The sequence below is a fragment of the Drosophila navojoa genome, chromosome 2, assembly GCF_054131105.1.
Source record: "Drosophila navojoa isolate 15081-1374.11 chromosome 2, UAZ_NAV_1.0, whole genome shotgun sequence".
NCBI lineage: Eukaryota > Metazoa > Arthropoda > Insecta > Diptera > Drosophilidae > Drosophila > Drosophila navojoa.
In genome coordinates this window covers 23,498,990-23,515,509 of record NC_142890.1, presented here as the reverse complement: position 1 = coordinate 23,515,509, position 16,520 = coordinate 23,498,990, and the positions used below count along the sequence as shown (strand labels likewise).

Below are 16,520 nucleotides of genomic sequence, written 5' to 3'. Positions count from 1 at the left end.
TAATATCGTCTTATGGCCATTTGGCCATGCGACACTCGTTCCATTTACAATGGGCGTGGAGCTGACTCTGGGAGCTGCGAATCGAGAGTGAGATTGAGGCTGGGCCGGTGGCATTTGTTGTGCTGGTCATTTCATAACGGAAGCTGGCGCTTTTCTTGCTGCCTTCATTGTTGTTTGTTCTGTGGAAAAGATTAACACGCAGTAGTCCATGATTAATATCAGATATTGCACAAATAAAAATTGCCAGCATTTATTTCATTTTATTTATCTTGCTCATCGCCGGCGAGCAAACACCCAGAGATACACATAGATTCCCCCGACTTGTCTATATGCACGCCTATGGGAGCGTGTGTCAATGTCATGTTTGTTCTCGCGCGCCTCGGCACGCCCCGAATGCAGTGCAATTAATTGTAGAGCTCATTTCTGTGATTGACCAAGATCACGACAATTTCATTCATTGCTTAACTCATTCGAGCACAGTTCGAGCGGTGAATGCAAATTGTGAATTGCATTTAACTTTACACAAATATTGCAATGCTTCAATGCGCAGAACTCTTAAAAGTGACTAAAGTTCAGCCTTCAACAACTAACTGTGCCAGCAACAAGCGAAGCGCCCCCCATACACCGCCACCCCCTTTGGCCGTCAGCCAGCGAGCAACAGGTGCGGTTGGCGGCTGACCATCGACTCGAAACTTTCACAGCCCATCTCACAATTCACATGGCCATAAAAAGCAACTGCTTAAAACAAAAGCTGTCAGAGTCTATAGAAACAGAATTCGCTTTGTATGCATGTGTGTGTGTGCGTGTGTGTGTGTGGGTGTGTGAGTCCTTTCAATAAACATTGAAATGAAATAAGCATCATCAACAACGCACAACATGACAGCAGTTATTCATTTATATATTTATTTGTTTTGCTTGCCCCAGCCAAGGGCCGCAAAGCATGTTTTTCGAGAAATATAACCACAGAGAGAAATAATAATAACAATAAATGATTATGGCACTGATAGATCTGCATGGCAAGGGAATCACAGTCAGCTCCAACAGCAGCAGCAACAGCATCAACAGCAGCAGCAGCAGCAGCAACATTGCTCATACGTCCCGTTGCTCACTTGCTTAGCATTTTATGTGGTCGCCTCGGCTCGGTTCGGCTCGGTTCGTGTCTGCTGTTCGGCGGGCACGGACTCTGCTCGGCTCGGCCATTTTGCTTGGTTGGCGGGCAAAATGATTAGTGCTCTTACAGGCGCCGTGCACGGTAGACGCATTCGTGACCGCATCGAGTCTGGGGCAGGCAACGGGAACGCGTCGACGCCAGCGACTCAAAAGCTGTGTAACGGCCTAAAGCTGTAACGGTTTCTGCCGATAATACAAAGAAATATATACATATATTTACAAGAAAAAAAAGAAACAAATCGTGTGTAGTGCAGTGTAAACAGTAAATTGCAAATATCAGAATGTAATTGATTCAAAAACATTTGTTTGAGCGCATTTAAAGCTAGAGCAAGAGAAAGAGTGGGAGAGAAAGAGAGAGACAGACGCAGGATTTTCGTGTAGCCAATCAAGGAAAAGTTGACTCTAGCAAAACGGCGCTGCCAACTCTAGTCAAAATGCAGCGCCGGATGTCCGTATCGATACGGGAGTACAAGTTCTTCAGGAGCTTCTCCCAAAAGTTCGAGAACTGGCCCAAGCGCAAGGCCGAGGCGCTGTGGCGCAAAATGCGAGAGCGCAAAATCGCAGGTGAGCACAACTCGGTTGATCGAACGTGGCCCAAGGGCAGAAATTATTAAATTGGAACTCGTATCGATTCTACTACATGAGCGAACAATGGGCACTGGGGCTATGTATGGACGCGTGCCGCTGGCTGTTTATTGTTTTTCCACACCCAATTAAGAGGCTACCCCGCCAACTATTTTAGGAGCCAAGTGTGGCTATTTTCAGCTGGACCAGCAGCAGCAGCAACAGCGAAGCAACAGCAACAACAACAGCAACATCGGCAGGCTGTGTATATCAATCGGCGCCGCAACGCGCACATTTAATCGAATTATTCATTGCATTATTAAGCTATGTCTGTGTCTATATGGAAATGAAATGGGGAAAATGGAAAATGGAAAACGGAATAGGGCTGCAACAAGTTGCCAAGTCGATGGTCAGCCTGTCATTTGCCTTCGCTCCACAGCTGGCCACATCCGTCAGTTGGCCAGTTAGTCCGTCATCCAACCGTCAGTCAGAGCGTCAGTTTGGCAGGGTCTGTCGCAGCCCCACTCAAAACCCCATCATCATTTGCGCTACGATTTCGCTTTTTTACACCCAAGTGAAATTGCGTGCCAGTCGAGCGAGGCGATTCATTCAAATAAAGAAAACCGTTAGCATGTGGTAATAAATGAGAAAAATTATTATACAATTAATATGTACATACTATACGAGTACATATATATATATATATATATATATATATATATATATACAACGGCATGTGTGTGTGTGTGTATGCCAAAATGAGCGGCAGCAAAATAAATAAAATAAAATAAGTAATGAGCACCTGCCTCCATGGTTCATGCCCCCAAAAAAGCGAAAAAACGTATTTCGTGGCGTTGTATAAACATACATACAGCTGGAAAAAAAGAGAATCAAATATAATTTGCTGCGAACGCTGCATGAATCGCTTGATTTGTCTCGCGCTGAATTGATTGGACTGTCCACCACATATTTAATCATATCATAAAAAATTACAACAATAATAAAAGCCCCTTGAGCATCAGACATGTATGAGCATGTATGGCAGTAGTAGTAGGAAGCCTTCCTATAAAATATGTATAATTATTGTGAATAGTATGTACATATGTATATTTAGATCCAATATGTATGTAAATTATAATATGATACGAAAGAAGTCTTTTGATATGCCGTTTTACCTCACGAATATATAAATATGTATTATAGAAGTATTTTAAATCATTTGCCTTTTTAATAGACTAGCAAAGTGTCTTCGATTCACTCGCACTTCACAATGTTGCTTTATCTTCCATTTTAATTGAATTGAAAAATAATTAATTTCAGTTCAATTCCAGCCTAACGTGGCTAATAAAAATCCGTTTAAGAATTATGGCTAACCCGCGGCAATTCATGTTTTTTTGATTGTCATGTGCAGAATTATGTAAATGAGCTTCTTCTTGGTAGCCGCAGTGGCTCTCTCTTTCTCCCTCTCTCACCCTCTCGCTCTCCCTCTCTCTCTGTCTCGTTGAGGCTGGTGTTTAACTTGAATGGCTTTTCCTTAGCCCATTTCGTATTATAACAATGAAACGCATAAATTTTCCGCCGACTGCCCATGCTGTACGCCTCCTCCCACTCCTCTTCAGCCAATTGGCCTGATTGTGTGTTTTGTTTTTGGTTTATTTTCATTTTGTATTTTATTTTTGGTTTCTTTTCAAATGTAATTATTTTTATATGCGAATATTTTTTATTTTTTATTCGGTTCGGCCGGTGTATTTTCTGTTCGTGTGTGTGTGAGCTCATTTTTGGTAGCAAAACAACGGCAAGTTGGCTGAATTATTTTCATTTCATGCGGGCGAGCTGGGATGACGATGTTGGGCAGAGGCAGGGCGCGGCGACAGGGGCGGACGACCGCCCGCTCGAGCGCTCAGCAGGAAGTACGCGGCGTATAATACGCTGACATTAAAAACGAATTAAAAGCTCAATGATCTGATATTTCTGTTGCGCAAGATACCAAAGCAGGTGGAGGCTGGCAGGGCGCTGGATTGAGGTAGCCAACTCTAGTTGAGTTGAGTGTCCAAAGATGTTGGCAGTAGCGATGGATAAGCCGCTTTGATGCGTGCTTCAAGCCAATTTCCAGTCATCGTCAAGTTAACGGCAAATTGAGCTGACAACCTGCCACTTGTTGCAGCCAGTCCTGCGTCCTGGGTCCCCGAGCGCACGGTCTGCAGCCATCGGAGCGAACCGGTGGCTCAGCCTTGTGCGCACAGCTATAAATAGCTTGATTCTTAGCTAGCCAGCCGGAGGAGCCTTTTGTGTGGCCAATGAAGAGGAAACGCTCGCCAATAGTCCTCTGCGCTCCATAGTCAGCTGTCTGTGTATATTTAGAAGGCTAAATGCTATTCTCGGTGCCTTTAAGGAACTCGAGTGTTCTTCGAGGAAGTGTTCAGCTCTCCTCTGATTTTATTTCTGGTCTTTTGTTTTATTATTTGCCATGAATTCCGTAATTAATTAAAAATTGCAAAGCTTTCTGCTCTAGTGGCTAATCCGAGTGCAAGGCAAGGCAACAACAACAACAACAACAACATTGTGCTGCATGCGTCATTTGCTGTCACTTTTGAATAAAATTTATGTTGCAAATGGCATTTGAGTGTTTGGCTAACATCTTAGACAAAGACTTATTAGATGTCTCCGTGTGCATGTGTGGGTGTGCGCATCTGTGTGTCGTGCTTGGCCAATGCAAGGCAATTAATTAATGGCAAACACCTACATCAAAGCGAATGCAACCGATAATTGAACATTTTGCATTTCGAGGAAGTCCAATTGCCATAATATCTAATGGATGCGCTTGCACTTGTATTGAAAACTCACTGACTGATTTGAGCATAATTGCATAAATTGCTGCCTGCTGCTCCTGGGGCAATTCAATTAGGCTTAAACGCTCCACGCGGCGAGCATTTAGCGAAAAATATTTGCTGAATAATGTTCGCATCGCCAGCTATAATAATATGCTGCGAGCTGCCGCTGGCGACGTTTATCTAAATTCAATTACAATTAGTGTTCGAATTAATTTAGCAATAAATAGCCGTTTATATGAAAGGTCAGGCCGGCATAGCGCAAAAGCTTTTAGCTCAGCTGAAAGTAAATTTAATAGGGTTAGCCAAACTTTTTATTTTCCGTTTTGAACTTTTGCACAGATGTGGCATTAAATGAATAAAGGGCGAGCTGTGCAGAGAGGCAGTTTGTTACACATACACATACGCCGCATGCTGCGTGCCTCGTGTCACGTGGCACAGCCAACGGCCCATTTCGATCGCAGCTCGATTGAGCCACTGAAAAATGCCAAAGCGAAGCAAGTTTTTGCCTGAGCTGGGAGCACTTTATGTAAGTTCCTGGCCATAATCGGAAGTGTGTGTCATTTGCATGCGATGAATATGTGTGTGCATGCGAATGTCTGCCTTGTATATCGTATTGTTGGTTCACTTCACTCTTTCTGGAGCACGCGTAAAGACAAAGCATGTCAGCAACACACTCACACACACACACACACACACGCACACAGTCGACGCACACTCAGCAGGAGGCCTTCAGCCTTCAGCCTTCAGCTAACAACAAGCCACGTATCAGCATATCCTTGAAGCAGAAATTGTGTTAAGCATTCACTCACTGCGCTCACATTCATTACAAACTTGCTTTGAAATACGATTAAGAGGCTTAAATGAATTATAAATTTTATTGTTAGCTAAGATGACTTTAAGACATCAAGAAATGCATAATTCTAATCTGCAAATATAAGCGGGAAATATGAGGAAATAATACGTTAATGCGAGCTTGGCAAATGAGACTTGTTGTATAACATTTAGCTCAGTAAATTAGTGGAAGATTAGCTCTCGCAGTTCTGTCTACACTAAGCAACCTCTAAATTCCTTTTATATATAATCGTTATCGATTTATCTTAGGGGTCATTTCAATTTAATTGCGTTTTTAATTAGACAATCATGAGCGGCTTTGTTTTTCGACGTATGTAATCGCCGGGCACTTAAATCATCATCCTTTTACGCCGCCTCAAGCTGTCATCCTTAGACTCACAAACCCACACACACACACACACACCCACACCCACACAGAAAGAGGATAACAATTATCCAGGGTAAGCCCAAGTTCCATGAATTTGCGCGTGGCTGGCTTTAAAATGTTTTAACATGACCGACTGAACGACGAAAATGAGTCGAACGAGCCGAATGTTAAGGACAACAAAGGACCCGTATATTCTGTAGTCGACTCCGCCCCAGCCAGCTTGTGGGCGGACGACACTGTGCGGCCAGTGGGCGAACAACAGGAACAGCTACAAATATTGACTCGGGCGCAATAAACCTCCCCGACAAGCGCCAGTCCACAACAATAATGCGAACACTTTAAATGGCTTTTAGATGAGTGCGTGGCTCAGCCGCGACAACGCGGCGTATGCGCAATTTTAATAATGCTCAAGTGGCGTTTCGCATTGTTGTTGAGGTCTGACATGCCGTTGGAGTTGTTGCTGCCGTTGTTCTTCACTGAAGAGTTGTTGTTGTTGTTGTTGTCAGGTGCTGTTTTTATTTTCGCATACGCACGGATAATTAATAAGCTGTCTCTGGGCTATTTTTGGTTCTGGCTGCACCACTCTATGTAATTATGGGCGCAGTTGTGACGTTCGACGTGTCCACACACACACACACACACACACACATACACAGACAATGGCTGTTTACCTTTGGAGCTAGTCGGCTTGGCTAGCGATACGACAGTCAGACCTTAAGCGCAACTCTGGTTAACCTAAATTAATTTCGAATGCATGGCTATTTTTAAACAAAATCATAAGCCCGGAGACACTTTGACACAGGAAGCAAGCAGGTGACAGGCAGCCTGCCATCCTGCTCGGCCTGTCGGTCGCTCGTATGCCTGGCTGACTGGCAGCTGGCCACCTTGCGACAACCCCTTTCGGCGGCGGGCGTGCAAGTTAATCGCTTGCAAAATTCAATAATAATTCTCCCCCAGAAAGCATCCCGTTGGCCTGGCAGTAAGCTGCCGGAAAGTGTTTCATGTTGTCGCTTGTTCCACAAAGTTGATTAAAAATCAATAGTATCCTTGCAATCCGCTCTAGAGCACCCACTGCTACACCCGCGCTCAGCACTCAGCACTCCGCTGCCTTCTCGGGGTGTCCCAAAGTGGGTTCGTTTCGAGAGCCAGCGAGCAATGTGAAACACCAAACAGATTAGCATTTAAAATAGCAGCCCTTGTGGCAGCTTATAGACACAGATATACATAGCTGGCTGCCTTTTTTGGCTTAACTCAATTGGCTGCGAGTACCAACGTTGAGCTCCTTAGAGCGGCAGACGGGCTGAAATGCGATTCATGTATTCATTGCCTACAAAAGAAATCGTTGCCTATTTCTGAGCTGTGGTCGGAGCAAACACTGATTTAGCTCTGACTTGAGCATATTATGACGCAAATAAATATTGTGCCTACGGCAAGGTATCTCTTGCCGAACATTATTTCTTGTCTACCTGAAATACTCGAAGAATTCTGCATTACTTTTACTTTCATATCAAGTCGACGGCATTCAGCTAAGCAATGCCAAGGCGAAACACAATTTAAAGCGAGGTTTTTGCAGTCGACATGATTTGGACAGCTTACAGCATAATCCATCAAGTGGTCACACACACACACACAGATACGCAACGCACCTCTCGCAGTGCGAGACTCACTTAAGTAAAAGCGCATTTCGCGCCTTAATTGGTTTCGGGCGAAACGCGTTTAGGTTTGTCAGCCGCAAGAATTCGCACAGCAATTTAATTACAATTAGCATTATTTGTAGGCCACGCGGCGTATGCATAATAGTTGTAACCCTTCTCGCACTCACTCACTAACTCTGTCTCTCTCTCTTGCTCTTTGCAGAAATTGAAGCCGTGGAAGCATGTAAATGGCTGCGGGCAGCAGGTTTTCCGCAATATGCCCAGATGTACGAAGGTAAGTACGAAGGCACGCACTTCCGTCTGCTGCTCAAGACGGTGCCTTGTCATGTTCAACATGCCTGCCCCGTGGACGTGGCCACGTGGGCCGTACTCAGCGCTCAGTGCGCCCTGGCAGCGGAGTAATTGATGGTTTCGCTTGACGCCAACAATGACGTTGTCGACGACGTCATCAGCAGTGACTCGAATAGTTGCTTTGCCATTTAGCTGCGTTTCCTTGGCTTTTATTTTTGTTTTCTGCTCGCTGAGTATTTTACGCTTCCCAAGTGGCGTTTATTAATTTCATGAAGCGGACTTTCACTTTCGCCTGCCACTAAAAATAATAAATAGCCATCAAATAGACCCAGTTCGAGCAGCTCTGCTCTTTTATGACGTGGCAACTTTTCTGTTGCGCCACAGCGGGCACACAGAAGAACACGCAGCCCTAGTGCTGGATCACGCGCCGCGCTCATTGTTCGCCGCTGGCCAATGAACTGCACAGCATGTTAGAGAAGATGCCAACACCAGGGCATTGGCATGCGGTGCCATGATACGATAGCCAGCCGCCAAGTGAATCCGATATGGCCAGCACGACGCGGCGCGACAACAATTAGGAGCGATCGCCGCTCGAGCGAAAACGAAAGCTAAAAACGCCCCAGCTTTGAGCGATCGTGGCACGAAAGAATTCAACACACAACGAAAAAAAAAGAATACAACAAAAAGTAAACCAAAAAAGTAATATAAAGCACGGCACAGGTAACTGGCGCAGCCAGCAAAAACTCATCAGGCACCGGAGCGCAGATAAAATATAATAAAAGGCTAAAGGACACGTTGCGCAAGAATTTTTAAAGACCACCTTTGTATGCGAAGACAACAACAACAAACTATATATGAGAGTCAGAAGAGATTTCAAGACCGAAATTAAAATGGTTTCGGTTTTTTTTTCTTTTTCATTTTTGTATTTTTTAGGCAGAGGGCAGAGCCCTTGCGCAGCCACTAGCCAAAATGTTAGTACGGGTTCATTGAACCCAAGCCCAGGCTGCATATTTATTTGGGTCTCTTAATCGTAATCGGCCGGCGTCCTCCTCGGCCTGCTACGCATTTGTCGCCGAGCTTCTTGCGCGCCGTCGCTTTGCATTTAACGCCTGAAGGCCGCGCAGATTGATGACGCCGCCAAATCTCCAAATTCAAATAAATAAAGCGCCGCGAATCACAAGAATAAAATACAACGCGTTTCTTTGGAGCTGGCCGAAAAGTTCGCCGACTTCAGTTGAATTATGAGCCAAGCCAAGCCAAGCAAAAGGCAGCAAAAATAAGAAATAACAAAAAAAAAAAGTGAATCTGAAATGGAGAACACACTCTTTTGGGCATATCTCCAGGCGCTTCGATGGCACAGCACGATCTGCTTTACTACACACGATAATCATATATATGATCACATACATACATATGTACATATATTTATATATATGCATATTTTCATGTATTTGTGGCTGTCGCCGACCTTGAAATATGCCCATTTGGTTGCATAAATTCGCCAGGGCCAGAGCCAGAGTCTGAGCCACGGTCAGAGCCTGCAGCGCAGCCCGGCCAAATAATTTGTGCGCGCATTTAAATTGCACCACACCACAGTGGTGCGCGGCCCAGCCCAGCCCATAACAGAACGGCCCAGCCACACACACAAATGATAAATGCGTATTTTAATGAGTTTTGTGTAAACAAGGCAGCGGCGCATGCGCGAAGATCGCCTCAAATACCTTGAAATGCTCGCCAGGATTCGGGACAGACTTACTACAGATTGCCATGCCGTAGGTGTTGTGACGCAGTTCCAGTCTTTACGGCTCTGTCATTTGCTGAAAGGAGGTGTAGCAGTTGTAAGCGACTGTTAATTTGCTTAAGGTGGACGAAAGCAGAGAACCCCGAAAGAAATGGGACTGAGGGCACGAAGACTTCACGTAATTCCTGTTTCTTTTGTGCTCGCTTCAAGCTCTCATTCCACACGCACATTACTCACTGAAAAGTGGCAGAGGTAATTCGAGGGTGCGACCTGGGCCAGGGCAGGTCCATGTCCACATCTCCACATATGGGTGTGTTTAAGAGCGACTGATGTTCGATTAAGGCTCGAATGAACAATGAACGGCTTTAAGCCCACAACAACTGACTTCCTGAAGAGAGCCAACAGTTTATTATAATTTACGGCTGAGACGGCTGCACAAGTTCCATATCCATTCTTATTAATATCAAAATATCCCCCAATTTGCCATAGATACAAATTTATGAGCGCACAAATGAAAAGAGCTGGATATTTCTGCAGGCTGCGTCATCCTCTGCTGCGGCTGCAGCAGCTGCTGCTGCTGCTGTCTAATACAAACAAACGAGATTCGCTTTTCCATAGTGCCGAAGAATTAATCATATCATTGGCCCAATAAACTGAATACTGGGACGGAGCGGTACCGGGCGGCCGCATTGCCCTGTAAACTGCTGTAAACTGTCGAAAAACTCAAATTAGTTTCACAAGAATTTCTCTATGACGTCAACGCACGGTGCGCACGGTGCCCGTTGCTATTGATAATGAGATGATGCTGCTGTTCCTGCACGGCTGTTCAGCTCTGCGGTGTGTGTGTGTGTGTGTGGCGTGGCACCGCCCGCTGGGTGATGCCACCACATTTTATTGAACTAAGTGGCACACTCTCCAAATTGGGTCTCCAATGCGCTGGCAGGCGCGCAATTCTGTTTATTTCATTAGCATCGAAGTGCACACGATTAGAAACTAAACACAGCATTTAGTAAAACATTTCAATTAAATTATAAATAACCCTAAAGCAAATGCACCGAAAGCGTCGGCCTGAGTAAACAAATCTATGAAAAGCTTTCAGGGATAGGGCATTCATATAGGTAGAGGCAGAGGCAGAGGTAGAGGCGGAGATAGAGATAGGGGTAGAGGCAGAGGAAGAGGCAGAGGCAGTGGTAGAAGAAGTCAGAGTCAGAGGTAGTGGTAGAGGCAGAGGTAGAGGCGTTCAGGGGAACGGGCTCGTCAAAAGTTCAACAAACCGAGAATGGCTTTTCCAAGAGAGAGGCACGATTATTGTATTGTAATGCTAACAATATTTGTATTCGTACAAACAAAAGCGGCAAGTGAGTCAAGTCGCGCCAGCTTTTCCAGGCGTACATCCTACGGAACTGCAACAGTTCGTATCTCACGGCATCAATGCCTGCCAGCCAGCCAGCCAAGCAGTCAGCCAGGCAGCTAGTTGGCTAGCTAGCCTGCCTGCCCGTAGCTGTAAATGTATCTGCGTTTGTATCTGTAACAGTGCGAGGCGACATGTGTAAACGTCTGGCGTATCTGTTTTATGTGGTCGGACGCTGGCTCGTCGTCGTCGTCGTCGTTGTTGTCGTCTGGGAACTTGATTTCCTACGTGCAAATTGGCCACGCAAATATGTGGAAAAACTCTGTGAAAATTTCGCACTGCGACACCGAGGCAATGGCTCTAGCAGACATCTGTGTGTGTGTGTGTGTGTGTTTGGAGCATTTAATAGGCGCCTAGCCGTTGCGACTGTAGGCGCTACTGGCGATTCGATCTTTCTGGTTTTCAATTAGAATTTCATGCGCCTTCGTTGTGTGCAGACGCAGCAGCCGCATCATAGCTCTGGCCACCAAGCGTATACAAACGAAATCTTTTCCATATTTGCAGATCATCAGTTCCCGATCGAGCTGAACAATGTAGCCAAAGATCACACAAATCTTGAGAACGATCAGCTGCAGTCGCTCTACAGGCGGCTCTGTGTCCTAAATCGTTGCGCCAATATGCGACTGGATCAGACGCACAAGCCCCAAACGCCACAGGTGAGTTGCACGAGCTGCATCCCAATCGGGACTAGCCTAACCTCTGGGTGCATTCGCAGCAAAAGGAAGAATCCGATGATGAGAACTTTGCTCTGAGCGAGAACTGGACATTCCAACCACACATTCGACGCTGGTCGCGCATAGGTGAGATGGGTCTGGAGCTGCCGCCGCCGGGACTGCTGGACCTGGAGAAAACGGAGAGCTCATCCAAGGAGTCGAGTCCCGATCGCTTCGAGGACGACAGCTACGACCTGGGCGGCGCTGGCATCACGCTCGTGATTCCTGGCTGCAGCAAGGGTGACGCCAACGATGGCTCGCTGCATGACAGCTCAGATGGGACCACGCGGCTGCGTCGCACGGGCAGTGAGCGCTTCAAGGACGGAGCCAAGGCCTTCCTGCGGCGAGTGGAGTCGATAAAGTCGCGCCGTCGCAAGCGCCAGAATCGCGAGAATGTGGTAATCAGTGGGCCACAGGTGCTGGATCTGGCACAGTTGGGTCAGCGCAGCAGCCTGCGCAAGCCCGACGCCGTCTACTCCACGCCCCCCTCGCCATCCGCGCTAAGTCCCATGCACACATTCCCCAAGGTGCCGTTCTTCGGCAACGAGCTGAAGGTGCCCAGTCACAGCGACAACTTCTTGAGTCCGAACCGATCCAGCCCCAAGCGAACGCCGACCACGCCGCGCTCGATGCGCACGAGTCCGCTGCACTTCTTCTCCAGCCCCATGACCCAGCTAAAGGAGGGTAAGTCGGACGACTCCTCCTCCTACTACAGCGACAGCCAGGAGTCGTCGACTGGCGGCAAGCTGTCGCTGTCTCTGCGGAAACCCTCGAAGGCACGCCGGTTCTTGCAGCGATCCGGCAAGGTGGATGACATTGGTGCGCACTCGGACTCCGAGTGCCACCAGGGCCGGAAGCTGCTCATCAAGGATGCCAATTCAAACACCACTGAGGTGAAGATCAAGAAGCTGACGCGTGGCGGCTCGCTTAACCTGGGCAAAGATGCCAAGAAACGGGACGGCTTCCGCTCGTCCTCATTCCGCTCGCGCAGCACGTCCCGCAAGGAGCCAAAGAACGAGGAGGAGCACACCGGCAGCTCGAAGCGGCAGCCAGTGGTGCGCTGGCACAGCTTCCAAATGGAAGAGCGCCCCAACATGATCTTCCGCAAATGCTTCTCCCAGAAGATCGAGCCTCATGCCCAGCAGGAGGATGCCGGCATTCCCTTTGCTGCCATGTCAGCTGGCCAGCTGCAAATCATTCGCAAATTGGCGCTGGTCACCCTGACGGGCTACATGGAACGCTATTGCCCCTCCCATCGCTCCGGCTGGAACTGGGAGCTGCCCAAGTTCATCAAGAAGATCAAAATGCCCGACTACAAGGACAAGAAGGTGTTTGGCGTCCCACTGCTCCTAATACTGCAGCGCAGCGGCCAGGCCTTGCCCATGGCTGTGCGCGCCGCTTTCCGCTGGCTGCAGCTCAATGCCCTCGACCAGGTGGGACTGTTCCGCAAGAGCGGCGGCAAGTCGCGAATCATGAAGCTGCGCGAGCAGATCGAGCTCACCGACTCCACGGCAGAGTGCATGGACGTGTTCGACCTCCAGCAGGCCTACGATGTGGCCGACATGCTGAAGCAGTATTTCCGCGAGCTGCCCGAGTCGCTGCTGACCACCAAAATGTCCGAGACCTTTGTGGCCATCTTTCAACGTAAGTGAAAATCAATGGAATTTACTTTATGAACATTTACTGACTTTGATTCTCTTCAGATTTGCCTGCTGAAGTGCGTCTGGATGCAGTGCAATGCGCCGTGCTGCTGCTGCCGGACGAGAACCGTGAGATACTTTACGTGCTGCTCGAGTTCCTGACCATTGTGGCTGCCAACTCGGCGCAGAATCAGATGACCAGCAACAACCTTGGCGTGTGCCTGGCTCAGTCCATTTTCCACTCGTCCATCTCCACGGGCTCCGCATCGGTGTCGGCGTCGCCGCGGCGCAAGGGCAAGGGCTCCGGAATGCCGGACATGAAGGAGCTGGCCGAGGCGAAGGCCTCGCACGAGTGCCTGTCCTTCATGATCGAGCACTACAAGCCGATCTATACTGCCGCCAAGGAGAAGCTGGCCAAGTGCAACTTTGGCTACATGGAGGAGTCGAAGCCGGTGCCGCTGGAGGCCCTGGGCGAGGGCATGCAGTTCCACAACTGGCGCGGCTATCTGTACGAGTGCACCAGCGCCACCATCAAGGAGGGGCGTGAAAAGTAAGTCTGAATTGCTATCACCCCAAGCCAATTAATCTCACTGTCTCCCAACCCAACCAGAACACGTAGCTGGATCACAATAAACTCGCTCAACGACAGCAACGTGGACATTGCGTACAAGAAGGTGGGCGACGGGCACCCGCTGCGTCTGTGGCGCTGCTCGACAGAGATTGAGGGACCGCCGCGAGAGGTGCTGGAGTACATAATCAAGCAGCGCGCCTCCTGGGATCCGAATCTCTTGCAATGCCAAACGGTCAAGAAACTGGATGATCGCACCGAAATCTATCAATACGCCCTGGATGGCCAGTTGACCACTGACTTCTGCGTGCTGCGGTAAGTTGCGAGGTGGGCTGAAGCTCGGCCTTGTAGATGAGTTGCTTAAATCGCCTTTACTTCACTTCCCTCAGTTCCTGGCAAACGGATTTGCCGCGCGGCGCCTGTGTTATTGTGGAGACCTCGATCGACCATGCCAAGGCCAAGCCGCTGTTCTGTGCGGTGCGTGGAGTCGTCCTGGCCTCGCGCTACCTTATCGAACCCTGCGGCAGCGGACGTTCCCGAGTCATGCATTTGGCGCGCGTGGATGTCAAGTAAGTGCTCCCTCTCTCTCTCATTCTCTCTCTCTATATGTAAATATTTTTGGAATGAAATTAACTCTGAATCATTGCCGACTTTCAGGGGCAAAACTCCGGAGTGGTATAACAAGAACTATGGACACATCTGTTCGCACTACTTGTCCCGCATACGTCTAGCCTTCAAGCACGTAGCAGATGGACCCGAGAGCAAGGTCTAATGAGCACAATGCCACGTGCCACTTGTTATATCAAAATACACACAAAAATCCCGCTAGCATTTCGGTAATCCCAACGAGCAGACCTATTCTACGACCTAGACCAGACGAGCTTAAGATGTACTACTCAAAGCAAAGGAAGTAAAGGAATATATATATTATACGAGTAACCATATATATTTTACTACAATATATATTTTGTAAATACTTAACTAGATATGATAATTCCAAAACTATATTGCAAAAACTTCAATACGTTTTTTGTTTAGCTATAATTTACTGTATTATATTTATATGTGGTCTTAACTTATGCTTACTTTACTTTACTATATATTTACTTATACTTTACGAAACGAAATCTAACATCCAAAATACTCAACACATAAATATCACAAATGTACTTTTACGATTTCTGAAAACAAAAAGCTTCAAATTATGTTTATGGCACCAAAATATCTTTAATGTTAATTAGTTTGTAGTCTTCGCAATATGTAAACCGTTAAATATGGATAAAACCCCTCTAGGAATCAGAAAGCGCAACCTTTTAATGTGTAAAGCAAATTCAGCTAGTCAAATTCTCTAATTTTAAGTTAAATTACTAACCCAATACACTCAACAAAATCGTCGACCAAGTTGTTGAAAAATTGCATTGCTTTGGTTTCAGGCGGGAAATGAAATTCGTTTGAATTGGTTATATTATAATATTTCACAACACCTCGATATGTGTGGGTGTGTGGCAATGATAAATTTCTATATGATGTAGTATCGGAGTTATTGCTAAATTTAAGCTCTTCATATATTATATTGATGTATGTATGATCCTTGATCAATATATATTGTAAATGCCCATTTTGGCGACATAGTTTTATTGATGTATATCTATGTATATCTATCTATATGCTACGATAATGTAAATGAGTACGATGGATACAAGTTATCAACCACTACAGGTAGCAGCGACAAATAAAACCTAACCAACCAATGTCAAGGAATGGTGTGTAGAAAGCGAAGCATATAAATAAGTATTATGTATACATAATCAAATAAAATTACATCCGTGAAATACAATAAACTTACTATGAAATGTGAAAGATATGGAATTTATATTTTTTGTGAATTGTTTGGGTAATTTATATTTTAATATTAAAAATTTTATTCTATAGCTGTTTATATTTTTATGCACAGCTGGCGGCATCTATCGTGCAGTAGCACTGTGAGTAAATGTGGCAAGCAGTAGAGTAGACTTGAATCATCGTATCGTGAGTTTGTTAGTAGTGTGCAAGCAAGCAGTTTGTCAGGCAAGCAGTGTAACAGGCTCACGAGCTCCAGCAGGAATTTCATGTTCTAGGAATTCCATGGACATTTAATTTACTTGTGCTCATAAAACTTAAATAAAAATAACCAAAATTAAAATTTAAATCTAAATCTAGTTAATTTTGCCAAAATAGAATTTAAAAAATTAATTGTTTCATATTAATTAATTAATTATGTCACCTGACAAACAGTATTAAATAATTCATGTTTTATTTGATTTTTGTCAATATCCCCACTTAGTTTAGGCTTTATTTCGACAAGTCAATGACACTAATCTTCTAACTTCAATTGGTCAACTTTTCAGCCCGATTGCCAACTGATTCTTAGTGTTTTGTCTGCGGAAAACCCACCTATGCGGCTGACATATGTTAAGTACAAGCAGCCGCTAATTGTGCCCAAGCAACCAAGTTGACCCCAAAAGCACACGCGAGACACAGACACACACACACACACACACACGCACACACAGAGTGAAATGCAGGCGACTAACATTAAAAGTCCATTAAAAAATTATGTTCGCCAGGGCTCCTGTTTAGGTGGTATATGCATACACTCTGTGTGTGTGTGTGTGTGTGTGTGTCCAAATCTAAACTGGCAAACGACCTCCGCCAGCTGTAGAGTTGCATATACACAT

At 46.2% G+C, this 16,520-nt stretch overlaps 1 protein-coding gene across 1 annotated transcript in view; it reads left to right on the top strand.

Annotated features, from left to right (window-relative positions):
* The window catches only part of cv-c (RhoGTPase activating protein), a 43,691-nt gene extending 28,028 nt beyond the window's left edge, over nt 1-15,663 (top strand). Inside the window, 7 exon segments of the mRNA XM_089256141.1 lie at nt 7,642-7,713; nt 11,387-11,538; nt 11,598-13,239; nt 13,299-13,785; nt 13,846-14,118; nt 14,193-14,372; nt 14,461-15,663. Coding sequence (XP_089112267.1) covers nt 7,642-7,713; nt 11,387-11,538; nt 11,598-13,239; nt 13,299-13,785; nt 13,846-14,118; nt 14,193-14,372; nt 14,461-14,575 — 2,921 coding nt within the window. The 3' untranslated portion in view covers nt 14,576-15,663.
* The last annotated feature ends 857 nt before the right edge of the window (nt 15,664-16,520 follow it).